Source organism: Gambusia affinis, linkage group LG08, assembly GCF_019740435.1.
Source record: "Gambusia affinis linkage group LG08, SWU_Gaff_1.0, whole genome shotgun sequence".
Lineage (NCBI taxonomy): Eukaryota > Metazoa > Chordata > Actinopteri > Cyprinodontiformes > Poeciliidae > Gambusia > Gambusia affinis.
In genome coordinates, this window is record NC_057875.1 from 4,767,240 (window position 1) to 4,782,418 (window position 15,179).

Below are 15,179 nucleotides of genomic sequence, written 5' to 3' on the forward strand. Positions count from 1 at the left end.
ACACTTTCTCTATGAATCCTCTTCTCACTAATAGTCAGAACCGACACTATCCTGTCTCTAATTTATGTTTTTAAAGGTGGCCTATTATGAAAAATTCACATTTTCGACATTTTTAGATTTCACTTTAGGCGTCTCCTGTTTCTAAAAACAGCCTAAGCGTTCAAAATTTCTACATGTTTTTGGCAATAAGTTAATGTTTTTGTTGTTGTTATTGTTGTTGTTTTTTGCTTGGAAAATGAGCCGTTTCAAAAAACTTACAATTGTAAAGTCACATTCTGCGTTGTTACCTAGCAACCCCAGCAGGGTGTTGTTACCTAGCAACCCAAGCTGAATTCCGGCAGCTGGTTTTACTACAATGGCTGCAGGAAAAGACAAGTGTTTTGTTGACTTACCATTCTTGTTTACTGTTTATTTGCTCATGAATTGACAGCCATTTTGTGAGTGTAAATGTTGAGTTTGGGGGCGTGGCCAGAAGGAGCTGTTTTACATTTAAAGTGACAGGAGGCCCTAAAACAGCTCATTCTGAGAGGAGCGCTCTCTAAAGCCTCATTACCTAAGAATGATTTTGTGTAATAAATGTAATAAACATGTTTTTTTATGATACACCTATCCTAACCTGTTCAAGGAAGCATAATAGATCACCTTTAAGAATTTGGTTTTCTGGCATAGACTCAGATTTTAACAAAGTTCACAGCTTACGGTTGGATCTTCAGCTAATCTGTTCCATTAACTTGTTTCCCTGTTGGAAAACTGGTTAGGATGTTTGGGATCATTAACTCAGAGTCTCGTGTTGGACTGCTCCTTTGCAGCGCAGGCTTTAGTGGAACCCAGTGGGAGGGCAAAGGGCCCAGTTGGGTCAGAGGTTCTGAACCCATTCAACAAACAATTTACCCATCAGAGCTTCGGACCACATCTACGGAAATGAAATTAATACAAGGAGCCGTTTGGTCGCCAGGAGACGGCGACCAGAGAAGATTTAATGAGAGCAAAACCACTTCCTGCCAAGTTTTCCAACCATTTAGACTCCAGTCTGCAGGAGAGAAAGAAACTGGGAGCACTGGGGGGAACGGATCAACAAAAAGAGTCAATGGAGAGGAAGTTCTGTGACACAATGTTTTCATATGAAATATGAAAGAGACATTTATTAGCTTAAAACACCAACAGAATCAGTTATTTAGCTCAAATATCAGGAGCTTCTCTTGTATTTACATGTTTGAATGTGTAACTGGTTAGTTACTAGTTACATTTACTCAGTTACATTTACTTCAGTAACTTGGAATTTTTTTTAATACTTTTTACTTATAGTTTAATAATTTTATAAAGTTTTACTGTAACATGAGGAAAAGTTTTGAATATTCTCCACACTGAGAGCAAATTCAATGAAAAAGAAAAAAGCAGGAGAAACAAACACGACTGAAACTAAAGCTTCTGGTTTGTTCATAAGGTTTGTTTTTCTAAACTCATTTCCTGCCTGCGGATTCATTTGGCAAACATTCACCTAGTTCTTTTTTTATTTTTCCTGTTTCATTTTTTTTACCCCGTTTTTCCATTTTAACTCTTAAAATTTTCCTTTTTCCTTTCTTTTTTTCTCCTCTTTGTTTCCTTTTTTCTTTATTCTTTTATTATTTTTTTAATTTTCCTTTTTCTCTTTCTTTTTTCTTTTATTTCTTTTCCCCTTTCTGTCCTTTTTCTTTCTTCTTCCCTTTTTCTTTTTTTCTCCCTTTTACTCTTCACCCTGTTCTAACTTACAGTATTTGAGTTAAAGACTTTAAGCATAAGATTTTTTTATTTATTTGTAAAAGTGCTGCTTGAATGTTATCTTGTAATCATGTCATTTATTTGTATTCATTTTTTATCATTTTAGACATAACTTTAGATTTTTGTCGGTTTGATGACATCATTTTTAAATATTATATCAACAGTTCAAATTCGTTTCCCAGAATCAAATCTGAACTGATTTCATGTAACTTAGAAATCAAATTTCCTGGTGGAAGTGATTAGTGATTAAATTAAACCAAATCCATTTTGTATCCGTCAGATTATTTCTCCTCTTTTAGCTGCAGGGACGTTTTCGCAGTAAGAGGAAAATGTTGGGACTGTTTGTCTGCAGCAGCTGGAGAACAACAGTCGCATCTCTGTGAGCTGCTGCTGACGGTCCGGTCTGTCACCAGAACCAACCTCCGTCCTGAACAGAATAGGTTTAGTTTTTTCTCTTGCTGTGCAATGATTGAAGCAGTGGTGTTAAAACTGCAGCGCATGGGCCACTTTCAGCCATTTGGATTATTTTCTGGGGCCCTCAGTCACATTCCTTCTACAAGTCAGACATTTTCTTTAATGAACTGACTCTAAACCACACTTTTCAGGATTCAGCTGACAGAAATCAGATATTTACTTTCCAACTGATGGCCGCCCTTCTTAAAACCTCAAAGTTGATAATATAACTATTTTAGTTGAAAGTTTCAATTAAAATACACATGAACAGGCATAAAATATTAGGTGATTTCCTAAGGAATTTAGAACTACAAACCCAAAGTGAAACAAATCAGTTCCACGTTTCTTGAGAAACCTTTAAAGGTTTATACGGCGTCTGGATGTCTGCAGAAACACAAAGCGCTCATACCAAAGCAGAGCCAGTTTCTCCCACGTCACAGACTGACTGCGGACCGACAGTCCGCTCTCTCTCAAAACAAACCCACTCAGATCTGACGACACCAAAGCCCTGAACTTCTGCCAAATTCAGGCCACTTCGACCACCAGCAGGTCAGTCTCAGATGTTTTATCACGTGGGCCAAAATCGTTGAGTGAAAGATACAAGAAAAAAGTAAAACAAAAAAATAAAATCAACAGAACAACAGAACGTCATCTAGTGATTTAATTATTTTGGGCTTGAAAACAGAATTTGGGTCACTTTGTTTCAAAATGTTTGCTATTTTAAGACAAGTTTATTATGCAAAATTCAGATTCTGCAGGTTTTTGTTTCTTCCATTTTGATCTCGGAAAAAAAACATTAAAACATAAAAAAACAACAACAGAAAACCCCCCATTAAAACATAATGTTATTCTCCCAGCCAGCTTTGGAGAATATGTTAATGTTTTTAGGTGTCTGGAAAACGACTGACACATCGCAGTTACCTAGCAACCACAGCTAAACTCTGCCCTGCTACCTAGCAACCAAACCAGAGTTCCCGAACATTTGGTCAGCTGGCATTACCATTGTATTGGCTGTACAATGGAAAAAGTGAACTCTGGCAAAAAGCAGGAAGTGAACATACCCAGGGCATTCTGGGTAAATACAACCAAAACAAATGCAAAAGTCTTGAGCTAGCAGGAGAAATGACCTGTGGTCTTTTACCAAAGACTTGAAAGAAATCCTTCAACTGCTTCTCTTTTTTGCTTACATTTTGTGAAGAAAGTTGTGCTCAGTGTCTTCAGAGCTTTTCTTGTTGTTTCCTTCAGTTGTTCTTGGTGCAGCGCCACCACAGGTGAGGAGGTGAACTGGTTTTTCAATTAGTTTGTTTAATTTGACAGTGCAGTGTGAAAAATGAACCATACCAGTTGAAAATGTAACATAAATCACAGTTTTGGACCCTTATCGAACCGAGTCCACTGAACTATGAGATGTAAATAAATACACAAATAAATAAAAACCCAGTTGGAGCAGAACCTGGATCAGATGAACAGTCTGGTAAAGACGGGCAGCACCAGAGGCAGAGTGGCTGTTTCAGAGGAGGAGGAGGTTTCTGAACACTGCGGGTCTTTGTGGTTCGGCGGACAAAGAGCTGCTGTCCGGCGTCCTCTGCGGGTCACAGCCGAACAGACCAACACCGAGCGAGACGCTGCGCTAACAACTGCTTCACTTCAGCTGCGACATGAAGCGCTGCCTCGGACTGGTTCTGCTGCTCTGGTCCGGGATGCTGCATGTGGGTGAGTGGAACTGGACCCGGCAGAACCTGAACTTTAGAGAGAGAGGAACAAACTGCAAAGAAGAAACTCTCCAAGGAAAATATTCACATTAGTTCAACATTTCTGCTTTTAGATTTGGATCAACTAACTTTAATTTTGTGATTTTGTCTCTAAGAGGGAAGCTGTGAAGAGATTTTTGTTGCCACAGATTCAAACATTTCTGATTTTGAGGTTGAGCACACTGCAAAAACCCAAACTCTTACCAAGTATTTTATCTAGTTATTCTTTACACACTTGAATTAAGACAAAACTAACACAATTAACTTTTCAGTAAGATATAGGAACTTGTTTTAAGTCAACAATTCCTTAATATTGATTTTAAAAAGTCAATATTTTGACTTTTTCACTCTTATAGAGACTTTTAGGTGAAGGGAAAAGGTGAGCGAAGCGGCCTTCACACCTGGGTCAGGTAAACCAGTTCTGTCAGGAGGAATGAGATAAAATCCCAGCAAACCCAAAAGAGTTTGACTTAATTCATAAAGGTGAGAGGTAATATTATCCACTACTAGAGTGTTGGGGAAAAAAAACTATTTCCAAGCACTTTTCAGGTAAAATGGCTCAATCAGGTTTATTCATGAATTGTGAACAACTAAGAGAGCTTGTAGGACAATCAGTAAAGAAGCAGGTCTGGATGAAAAGCTCTGCCAGGCAGAGACAACACAGGAGTTTTATACAAAAGGGATAAGAAATCCCAAGGCTGGGAAACAGACCGGTTCCCATGCAGCTGTGAAAACAACGTCCGACCTTCTACCCAAATAGTTTTAACTTGGTGGAAATATACAGGAATTTAGAGTAAACATATAACAATACAACTAGCAGGTGTGACCTTATTGTAATTTGTCCACATCAAGAGAAAAATGTCATAATCTATAAATATTTGGACTTATAGTTTCATCTCTTTATCCAGTTTTTTATAATTTCTATGTCATTTATTTTGGTTTTAGATGTGGTTCTTTATTTTATTTCATTGTGTGTTTTATTAGATTTTAGTCATTTTTGTGTCTGTTTCTGTTTTGGATTATTTACTTGCTGTTCATTCTCTTTCATTTTGTCTTCATTTACTTCTTGGTTGTTACTTAAAGTTTTATCTTCTGCTGCTGTTTGTGTCCGGGTTTCCCATCGCCTCATTTCTTCTGCCTGCCCTCTGTTTTCCAGCTGCCTCTACTCACCTCTGATTAGCTGAGTCATTTGTACACAATTTTATTCAGAAATATAAAAAAAACCTCGCCTGGCTCAGGTGTAATGTTCCAGAATGATGAGAAAATCTCTCAATGTTATTCTGGCTTTGGAGAAATAGAAACAAATTTATTAATAACTGCTGAAACAGGAGACATTCAGTCTAATTTAACATCAGAGAAATGAAAAGCTCACAATTTATTTTTATTATTGATTATTGTCAACAGTTGATCTGAAACACAGTTACCCTGAAATAAAACTGTTTAAGGTTTGTAGGCGTTTTGACCCGAAGATGAAAGTTTATTCAAATTATGTAAAAATCTGAATCAGCTTTAAAAGCTTCTGTTCAGGGCTGGAATCAACTATCAATTAATCTATTGATTATTCTGACGATTAATCAAATAATAAATTTGGCACATTCTGCAGATTTTTCTTTTGACCATTTAAGCCTTTTAATACAAGTTTAAAAATACATTAGAAGACGCAAATAAACAAATAATTCGCTTCATTGTTCAAATGAGAAAATAAACATTTCAGTGCCTAAACTGCAAATAAATCATTCCTTTAGTGAACTGTTGATGATCTGCTGCTAAAAAATATTTCCACATGTGAGAAGCTGAGCTCTTTCTGCCGGACTAACTTCAGGGCAGTGTTTCTGTTTATGGATTCATAACTGAATAACAATTTGGTGCTTAACAGGAGATTTTGTTTTACAGAATTTGAACCAGGTGAAGCAAAAAATGCAACTTGGTAGAAAGTTTATCAGACAAATAAAGACTTTTTTTTCATCTTAAATGCAAAATCTTTATATTTTTTCTACAGTTTAGTCTCAATTGCTGCTCTAAATATGTTGCTTTTCAAGAATTTAACTTTTTTTTAGCTGTTTATTCCAGGTAACAATTAACTAGTTATTAGTTGATGATTATGTCAATAATCAGTTCATTAATCTGAATAATCGTTTCTGCTCTACTAGTCAGTCTGATCAGTCAGATTTTCTTCTAAAAATTACATCAGATCTATGAGCAAAGGGAACCATCACCAGCAGCGATCTTCCTCCTGACTCTCTGCTCCTCTTCTGCAGGTTCTGGGCTTCGGTGCTACAGGTGTGCGGATTACACGGGTCGCTGCGAGAACGTGCAGGAGTGCACATTTGAAGACTCGTGCATCTCTCTGAGCGATCAAGGTCGGTTTAACTAGACTGTACTTATACGAACTTTCATACCAAAGAGCCTCCTGTAGGATCTAAATGACACTTTAGGGTTTTGGAGATTTTTCTCAGCATTTTGCGGTCTGCTTTGAAGGTGAACTTGCTTAAATGACCCGACCTGGGTCATTTAAGCAAGTTTAATCCTCTTAAAATCCTTTATCAGACAAATAAGCTTCTTCAATTAATTTTTTTCAAATAGCTTTTTAGATTATACTTCTTCACTCTCACTTCACACCAAATTAAATATTTGACATTTAAACCTACAACATCATATTAAGGCCATTGTAAATAGAAAAAAAGAAGCATAAATTTAAGCCAAAAAACTCAAGACATTTTTCTAGAAAAAAATCTGAGATTTTGATCTTAATTTCAGAAATTTTCCAGAAAAATTGAGTTTGAAAAGTTGAAATTTGACAGAGCTGGACTTGACTTTCAAGACTCAGAAAATTTGCAAAAGTAAAACATTTGTGACTTTCAAAACTTGGACGTTTCCAATTTTTTTCTAGAAAATTTCTGAAATTGATATTAAAACTTCTGATTATTTCCTAGCAAATTTTAACGTTTTTTGGCAAAAGTTTCCTCCTATCTACAGTGGCCCTGATACGTCGTCATACAAACCTCCACCACAATGTTCCCATCAGGATTTTATGACTTTCATTTTCTTTTTTGTCTTGTTATGTTTAAGGTTAATATTCGGACTCTGCCCAGGCTCTCAGGCTCTCAGGTGTTCTGTGTTGCAGGTGGGAAGACGATCCGGCAGTGTATCCGGTACACAGAGTGTGATGTCTCCCGCCTCACCCAGATGTTCCCGTCCATCTCCAGATTCACGTACAGGTGCTGCAACAGTAACCTGTGTAACTCGGGCTCCATGGCCCCCGCAGCTGGCCCGGTCTTGGTTCTGTTGTGGTCCCTGTTGAGCCTTTGGTGGTTCTGGTTGTGAATCACTGCAGCTGTTCTGGATATAAACGCTAACTTGAACTAATCTTTGGCTCGCTGGTTGTTTTCAGGCTCCTGCGGCTCCTCAGGTCTCTTCTGTAAATCTGATTTTACTAATTTAAAATGGGATTTTCTGTTGGTTTAGCAGGAAATAAAATGTTCTGGCTTTTAAATTCTGGTTCTGTTTTTTTTTTTTTTTTTGTTTGGATCTCAGGAACATGATGTTGTTGCATCCTTGAATCTGGTTCAGGTCAAATTAGGTCAATCAGGATTTTTCTGTGGTGCTGAATTGAGGCCATAAAGTTTATTCCCGAAAATTCTTTTAAGCTGAAGAATAAAAGAAGAAATGTAAAACAAAATTGCTTCTGAAAATAAAAAGATTTGAAACGGAGAAAAAAATAAATATGAAAAGTAGCTTGGAACTTTTTTTTGCTAAAAAAAAAATGTTAATGTGTAAAATAAATTGAAAATAAAAATATCCGAAACTGCGGGAAAAAATAAATATGAAAAGTAGTTTTGAACTCTAGTTTAAAGTCTTTTTTTTTTCAGGATTAAAATTGTTTTTCTGCTTCAAAAAATTTGCTTTTCACAGAAAAAACAAACAAACAGCTGAGCAAATTTTTGCCCCCAATTTAGCTCCATAGATCTCCTGATAAAAAGCTTAATTTGACCTAGTTATAAAGCAGGTTGCTGAGTTACATTTAAAGGACTATTAATTCTGGTAATAAATAAACATTTTAACACCAACAAATGTTATACAAACGTTGATGATATTTTAGTGATTATAGTTCTTCCATATAGTCGAAATCTGCGTTGACCTTCGCTCCACTCTGACCAGTCATTACCTTCAGCTACTAAAGTCTAGACTGGATTCAAACTAATAAAAATACAAATAGATATCCAGTGTAACTATGATATTAACTACTTATAATCGTTCAACAAAAATCTTTTTCGTTTTTTTTGTTCAAAAATCCTGAACTACAAGAGGCAGCAGCGCCCCCTGCTGGACAAACATCTGATCTGTGGCCCGAGTTTGCAGTTTCATTATTTTCACTATCAAAATGTTGCACTGCTCTCACTCAAAGAAAGCCTGCTCTCTTACAAATATCCTCCAATCTCCCTTAAAACAGAATTTGAGTATGGAAGTCCATTCCTGCCAAGAAAGAAAAAATAAAACCCATCAGGGTGTCATAATTTCAACTTTCAAAGTCAAAATTATGAGATTTAAAGCCATAATTTCAACTGGATTGATCTCAAGATGACAGCTATTTTAAAGTAGATAAATGGTACAAAGAAGTTGCAGACAAAAAATACAAAACTAATTTATTTAAACATTATAAATAACAAGAACAATAAAAATTATTTGTAATCTACTGAGAGGTAAAATATCCAGAGCAGTCCTCTGAATGTCCTTTATGTATTCAGTAAATTATCTGGATATGTGAAAGTCATCAATAATTTACAGAAACAAGAGAAAAGCACCACAAACACGACAAATCAACAATAAAACAGTTAAAGGTGATCTATTATGCTTTCTTAAACAGGTTAGGATAGGTTTATGGGTTATACAAAACACGTTCATTTAATTATTTGAACAAAATGATTCTTAATTAATTAGATTTTAATCTGGTCAGTTCTGCCTTTTGAACTGTTTATAGCCTCCTGTTACTTAAAACCCAAATAGGCTTTTACTGGCCACGCCCCCAACTCAATGTTTACACATGCACATGAAAATGGCTGCAAACAGATGAGGATTTATACAACCTGGGTGTTCTGCTTTGGAAAGCAGAGTTGGAGCCTCCTGTACAACCAACAAGAACGGAGCAAGTGATTCCTGGATGGTAAGTCAAGAAACAAACACTTGTCTTTTCCAGCAGCCATTGTACAGCGCATACAAGGGTATAGCCAAATGGACTGGAGCTCTGCTTAGGTTGCTAGGTAACAGGTGGTACTGGGTTGCTAGGTAACCCGCAATGCCTGTGGAATGTGACTTAATCTAAGGTTTTTGAAATGGCTCATTTTCCAAGGAAAATACCCACTAACTGCTTGGAAAGTGTTTTTTCTTTTTAAAACATCCATTTGGATGGGTTTAAAAAAACAAAAAAACAAAAACACAAAAACAGTTGGGCTGTTTTTAGAAGCAGGAGAAACCCAAATTGAAAAATAAAAATGTGAATTTTGTATAATAGGCCCCCTTTAAAAAGAGAAATCAGAAGCAGGATAGAGTTTGCTCTACCAGTGAGGATTCACAGATGAAACCTGCTTTCATCTCTTTGGACCTTCTCACTCAGACTGGCGCTCTCTGTCTTATTTTTTATGTCTCTTTGGTCCTTATGGGTCTCAGAGGATGTCTGAACTTTGAACAGCTGGAATGAATCTAAATTTAAAGACATTTGAGTATGAACACACTGAATCAGGAATAAGTTCTGTTCGTTCAGTCGCTCATGTCTCCGGGTCCCTCCTCCTCAACCTGTCGTCCAATCACCTCTAGCTGCACTTTCTTCTTCTGCCCCTTCTGCTCCGCGTCTTTCTCCTGCTTCTCTGATTGGGCGTACCACGGCTGGGGGGCGGAGCCATCGCAGGTGCGCCCTCCTCTGCGGAAACCCCCCCTGCCGGCTCTGACCAGCCCCCAGCCCTGCAGGTGAGTCTCGGACGTCCCCTCCTGGATGCCCCGGGTCTGGTCCAGCTCCTTGGCGCTGAGCAACGACATCCGGACCGGGACCGTGTTTCCGAACTTGGAGTAGTCCACGCAGTAGCGGCCGTCTTCCTCTGTGATGATGGAGACGAACCGCTGCCCCCACAGGATCTCCTCAGGGGTGTAGGAGGTGCGAGCCTGCATGGTGATGCCCGTCGTCTCCACCACACCTGGAAGAAGATAAATATCAGAATCGGTCTGTGGAAACAGATATAAACCTCCCAACGCTGCATCAGAACCACGTGGGTCAGGAGTCTGCAACCTTTACAATACAAAGATCCAGTTTGTCCTCAGTGGAGCCACAAATATTACATGCAACAGTATATCAGGGCTTCTGAAGACATAAAAAAGTAAGAAGTTATTTTCCGTCAAAAAAAAAGTCAGAAATGTGTTAGAAAAAGAACTTGGTAATTTCTGAATTTGAAAAGTTGAAAATGTGTTAGAAAAAAAATTTTGACATTAACTTCAGAAATATTCTAGAAAAATCAAGGGAATTTCTAAGTTAGAAATTTCCATAAGTTTCAAAATGTCAAAATTTCTCAACTTTTCAAACTCAGAAAGATAAATTTTTCTAGAAATTTTCTGAGTTCTCAAAATTTCTGAGTGTTTCTAACAATTTTCTAACTTTTCAAGCTCGAAGGCAAAAATTATATAGAAAAGATCTGAGTTTGAGAAGTTGAATGTGTTCAACTTTTAATAATTTTCTGTGTGAAAAGTTGAAAAATTGCTATAGAAAAAACTTAGAAATGTTTAGATTTATCTTAGAAATTGTCTAGAAAACATTAAATTTTATGAAACTTTTAGAAGTCTAACATTTTCCACTTTTCAAACTCAGAAAAATTCAGAAATTTCCAAGTTATTTCTAGAAAAGTTCTGAGATTAACTTAAAAATTTCAGATTTTATTTTATTTATTTATTTTTTATTTTCAGAAATGTTACTTTTACATAGTGCTGCCCCTTTATGAGCCATCGTGACGGCTGGGAGCCTCAGGTCGTAGACCCCCAGTGTACTGTGTCAGGTGGAACCAGGTGAGGGCGGGGCCTGACCTTCCAGGATGACGATGATCTCCAGGTCTTCTGTGGCCAGGGATTGGGCGGACAGGTCGTACAGCGGACTCCCTCTCTCGATGGTGTGGCTGATGATCAGAGGAGAAACCAGGAAGATGCCGTTGCTCCTCAGAGGGTTCTCCACCTGGATGTCCAGCTGGCACACCGGGACCACCTCCCCCTCCGTCGTCACGGTGCGTCGGATCACCTGCGGGGAAACAGGAGCGCTCTCATTAGCATCATATCCGGTGTTGGTGTTTCCAGAGGAACTGAAGTTTCACCTGCAGCTGCATGGTGGCGGAGATGATCATACTCTTCCTCAGGTCTCCGACTCGGAACATGAAGGTGGGTCGGCCGTTTCTAGTGGCGATGACGGCGTTCCTGGAGAAGATGAGCGTCTCCGCCCTCCGGTTGGCCTGCGCCGTCTTCATGAAGACGCAACCGAGCATCACGGCGTTGATGATCAGCCCTAGAATGTTCTGGATGATCAGCGTGATGATGGCGACGGGACACTCCTCCGTCACCATCCTGCCGCCGAATCCGATGGTCACCTGGAGTCGGAAGGAGAGCGTTATCAAATAAGGATTAAATTAGAGTCGAATTAGATTAAAATTTGTTATTTTAATTATTAACGTCTGCTAGACCATATTTTTGTGTTTTAGTTCGGCCGCCATCCAGCAGAGGGCGCCGCGTGTCACTCCCTTAAGCGGAGCCGTTGGAATAGAAACAAAGATGGCGGAACCATATCAGAAAGGTAGAGGGAAACGGTCCACAAGAGTCCGATTTGGGATACAAAAAGCATTTTATGCCGCTTTGTTTTGAACTATAAACACTCGACAAGCTCATTTGTTACCACGTGAATATTTTGATATTCTGCTGAGCTGCATGACGGAGCAGCGACAACTTCTCAATCAAAAATTACTGATGTGCTGTAAAGGTGAGAATGTGACTGCAGAAAAACAGAGGCATAACACAGAAAAGTTGTAACATTATGAAAAAATACATGATCCCAAGAAGCAAGGTTGAGTTTGACAGCTGTCATAAGCTAAACTTTATGGAGCAAAGTTTTAACATTCTTTCAAGAGCAAATACAGACAATACTTGTACATGAACATCTCTATTAACGGGGGATTTAGTGTTTAACATTTTATTTTTTTAAATCTTTTTTTCTGTTCAGCAACTTTAGTGTTTCTTGTTTTGTTATTATATTGTGTTACATAATGTGAGAAAACCACATGTCTATTTAGCTAAATATAAGTAAGTTAAAATTCTAGGATATCTTTAATTTTAGCTTATTATGAAAAATTAGCTCTTCATGTTATAGAAAGATGGTCGACCCACTTGATACAAGAAGAAACTGAAGTTTTTAAGAAAGCAGACGTTTATCAATTAATCTTAGTCGATCGTTAAGATCAATCAACTTTAGATTAACTCATTAATCGATATCTTGCAGCAGCAGAGATGCTCACCTGGACTTCGATGGAGAAGAGGAAGGCTGAAGTGAAGGAGTGGATGGCAGTGACGCAAGGCACCGGACCCGAGTCGTTGTCTGGGTCACGGGGCTCCAGGTCTCCATGAGCGAAGGCCAGGAGCCACCAGATCATCGCAAAGAGCATCCAGGAGCAGAGGAAGGCCGAGGTGAAGATGAGGAGGGAGTACTGCCACTTCAGGTCCACCATGGTGGTGAAGACGTCCTGCAGGAACCGACCCTGTGAGAGAAGACGAGAAAACATCAAAACATGGCTGACCGCCGCTGAAGGCTCATTTTTCTTCTTCGTCATCGTCTACGGCCCAGGGTGGCATCTTGTGGGGGGCGCCACAAAGGCTGTACACCCAGAGCGCCAAACAAGCTAGAATCACCTCCGCATCAAGTCCAATCTAGTTGCATCTTTATAACAGAACTATTATTATCTTGATTTCAGAAATATGCTAACCTTTTTCGCCAGAACCGACCCGCATCCGGGGTCCACATCTCAAACTAAACACAGAAACTGACTCGGCCCGTCTACCTGCTCCCTGATGTTCTTGTGAACCACGTTGCAGGATCCAGTTTTGGTGATGAAGCGAGCTCGCAGGGACCTGGTGTGGCTGCGGTTCGGCTGGTTCTGGTCCTCGGCCAGCCGGGTCAGCAGGAACCCGTCCGGCAGGAGGCCCTTCCTGGCCAACATGATGCTACAGTAACAGAACAACATGCAATATTTACTTCATCTGATAGGACAAAAGATCTTCAAAAGAAAGTTTTTAAAGCTGCTTTTCTTGCACATAAAATATTTTTCTTTTTTCCATTTTATTAAACGTTCAGGTTTGGTTTAATAAGCTGTGTTGCTAAAATAAAACAGTTTAATTAAAACAGGAATGACTCATCATGACCTGCAACCCAACCTGCAGCGTGTCACTTCCTGAAAGATCGCCAGGAGGTCTTATGAGTAAGAACATCCAGAACCAAAACCTCTGACTTCATTAATTACAATAAAGCTGCAACTAAATATTATCTCAGTAATGATTATTCTGAATATTGATTGATTAATCAGTTTAAAAAAGGGGAACCTTCTGCAGATGTGTTAACCACTTCAACCTCTTTTTACACAATATTAGAAATATATTTAAATATGCAAATAAGCAAATAATTAAATTACTTTGTAAACAAGATGCAAAGTAATTGCATCAGATGCATTTAGGATTTATTAGTCCTAAATGCATCTATTGGTCTATTGATTTGTTGAGTTATTTTTGATTATTAGATAGCAAAAGTCTCTTAATAATTTTTTTTGTTTTTTAACAGAACTTGGACCAGGTGAAACAAAAAATTACACTTGAGTTCTGGGTAGAACAGGTTTAGAGGTAAAGAAAGTTTTCTATCTGAAATGCAAAATATAAATATTTTTGTACTGTTTTGACTTTATTACTGCACTCAGGATTTTCTTGTTTAAGCTAACGGCCATTTTTATTTTAATATCTAAAGGAACAATTTGATCTCCCTGGCCTGATAGTAGGAATAGTAAATAAGGTCACAGAGATCCGCTTTCTGCAGTTAGCGCTCCTTCAGAATATTTCTGTGCTGTTGTGTTTCTGTTTTTAGGATTTGATCTCATCCTGCGCTTTGGTTTTCCCAGATTTACCTGATAGATCCTGGAAAATTCTGGAAAAATCGCCGATAACGAGGAAACGACGCTCACGTTAACGCGACTCCTTCACCGGGACGCGTCGTTTCACCTTCATCCCCATCCTCATCATCATTGGGTAAACATCAGCACCTGCAGACGCGCGCACAGGAGTCCGAGCGCGTGCGCACACGGTTGCGATGTCACGTGGTGTTACCCGTTGAGGTGGGAAACGGATCAAAGGGGATCGGGGGAAGTTTTCAGGACGTGATCCGCGACACGGACTCCATCATTCCCATCAGGATGTTCTGAGACAGGGAGAACCGAGTCAGGGTGGAACAGGTGGGAACACAGCTTCCGGTTCGACCCTTCAAAATAAGACAACACGCAGTTTTTTTTTTTTAAGGTCAAAAACGGATATACGCTGTTTTTATTCGTAAATGTAAAAATATAAATTGTATTACCAACATAATAATAATAATATTGATTTTAATGATTAGTTTATTTATAATATGTATTATTATTATAATACCTGTTATCATAGGTCACGTTATTTTCTACCTTGTCTTTCACATTCTGACTTTAAAAATTATTTTCAATCTTTTATGTGTTCAGTTCTTCAAGACAAGAAAAAAATCACTTTTATGATTTTTCTTCTCACATCACACAAGATATTATCAAAAACTACTTTTAAACACTTTATATTTTATTCATCATCCATCCTCTTAAATGTTTATACGGCTTTTAAAACTTCTAGTCTGAATTAAACTGTAAAATTAGATTTCCTACTTTTTAATTGCATAAATATTTTAAACCTGACTTTATTCTGCAGGGTCCTGAACAGGTTCACTGTGCAGAGACTTCCTACTGCCTGCAGGGGGCAGCAGAGCACAGTTTAGATCCCATTAAAATTAAAAGTAGTCACTGTCATAATGTTACTGTTTCATATTATCAGCATCACCACCGAAGTTTGAACAAATTAACAAGGTAATTGGTACAGTTACATGTTCCAGATCAGCCATCATATTATGACCATAAATATTTAGCAGATTTA

At 38.3% G+C, this 15,179-nt stretch overlaps 2 protein-coding genes across 3 annotated transcripts; one reads left to right on the forward strand and one right to left on the reverse strand.

Moving 5' to 3' along the window:
- Nucleotides 1-3,607: 3,607 nt before the first annotated feature.
- On the forward strand, nucleotides 3,608-7,479 carry cd59 (CD59 molecule (CD59 blood group)). The gene is made up of 3 exons (XM_044125946.1): nucleotides 3,608-3,924; nucleotides 6,221-6,322; nucleotides 7,087-7,479. The coding sequence occupies exons 1-3, from the start codon at nucleotides 3,870-3,872 to the stop codon at nucleotides 7,284-7,286; spliced, it is 357 nt and encodes a 118-aa protein (XP_043981881.1). The 5' UTR covers nucleotides 3,608-3,869; the 3' UTR covers nucleotides 7,287-7,479.
- A 1,100-nt stretch (nucleotides 7,480-8,579) lies between these two features.
- On the reverse strand, nucleotides 8,580-14,585 carry kcnj11l (potassium inwardly rectifying channel subfamily J member 11, like). 2 transcript variants are annotated; one of them, XM_044125949.1, is made up of 6 exons: nucleotides 14,144-14,585; nucleotides 13,034-13,196; nucleotides 12,494-12,733; nucleotides 11,306-11,575; nucleotides 11,025-11,232; nucleotides 8,580-10,147 (listed from the first exon to the last, which is right to left on the reverse strand). In XM_044125949.1, the coding sequence occupies exons 2-6, from the start codon at nucleotides 13,190-13,192 to the stop codon at nucleotides 9,717-9,719; spliced, it is 1,308 nt and encodes a 435-aa protein (XP_043981884.1). In that variant the 5' UTR covers nucleotides 13,193-13,196; nucleotides 14,144-14,585; the 3' UTR covers nucleotides 8,580-9,716. The 2 variants fall into 2 exon arrangements, with proteins under 2 accessions (XP_043981884.1, XP_043981883.1); XM_044125948.1 differs by lacking the exon at nucleotides 14,144-14,585 and having other exon boundaries at nucleotides 13,034-13,554.
- Nucleotides 14,586-15,179: the final 594 nt, after the last annotated feature.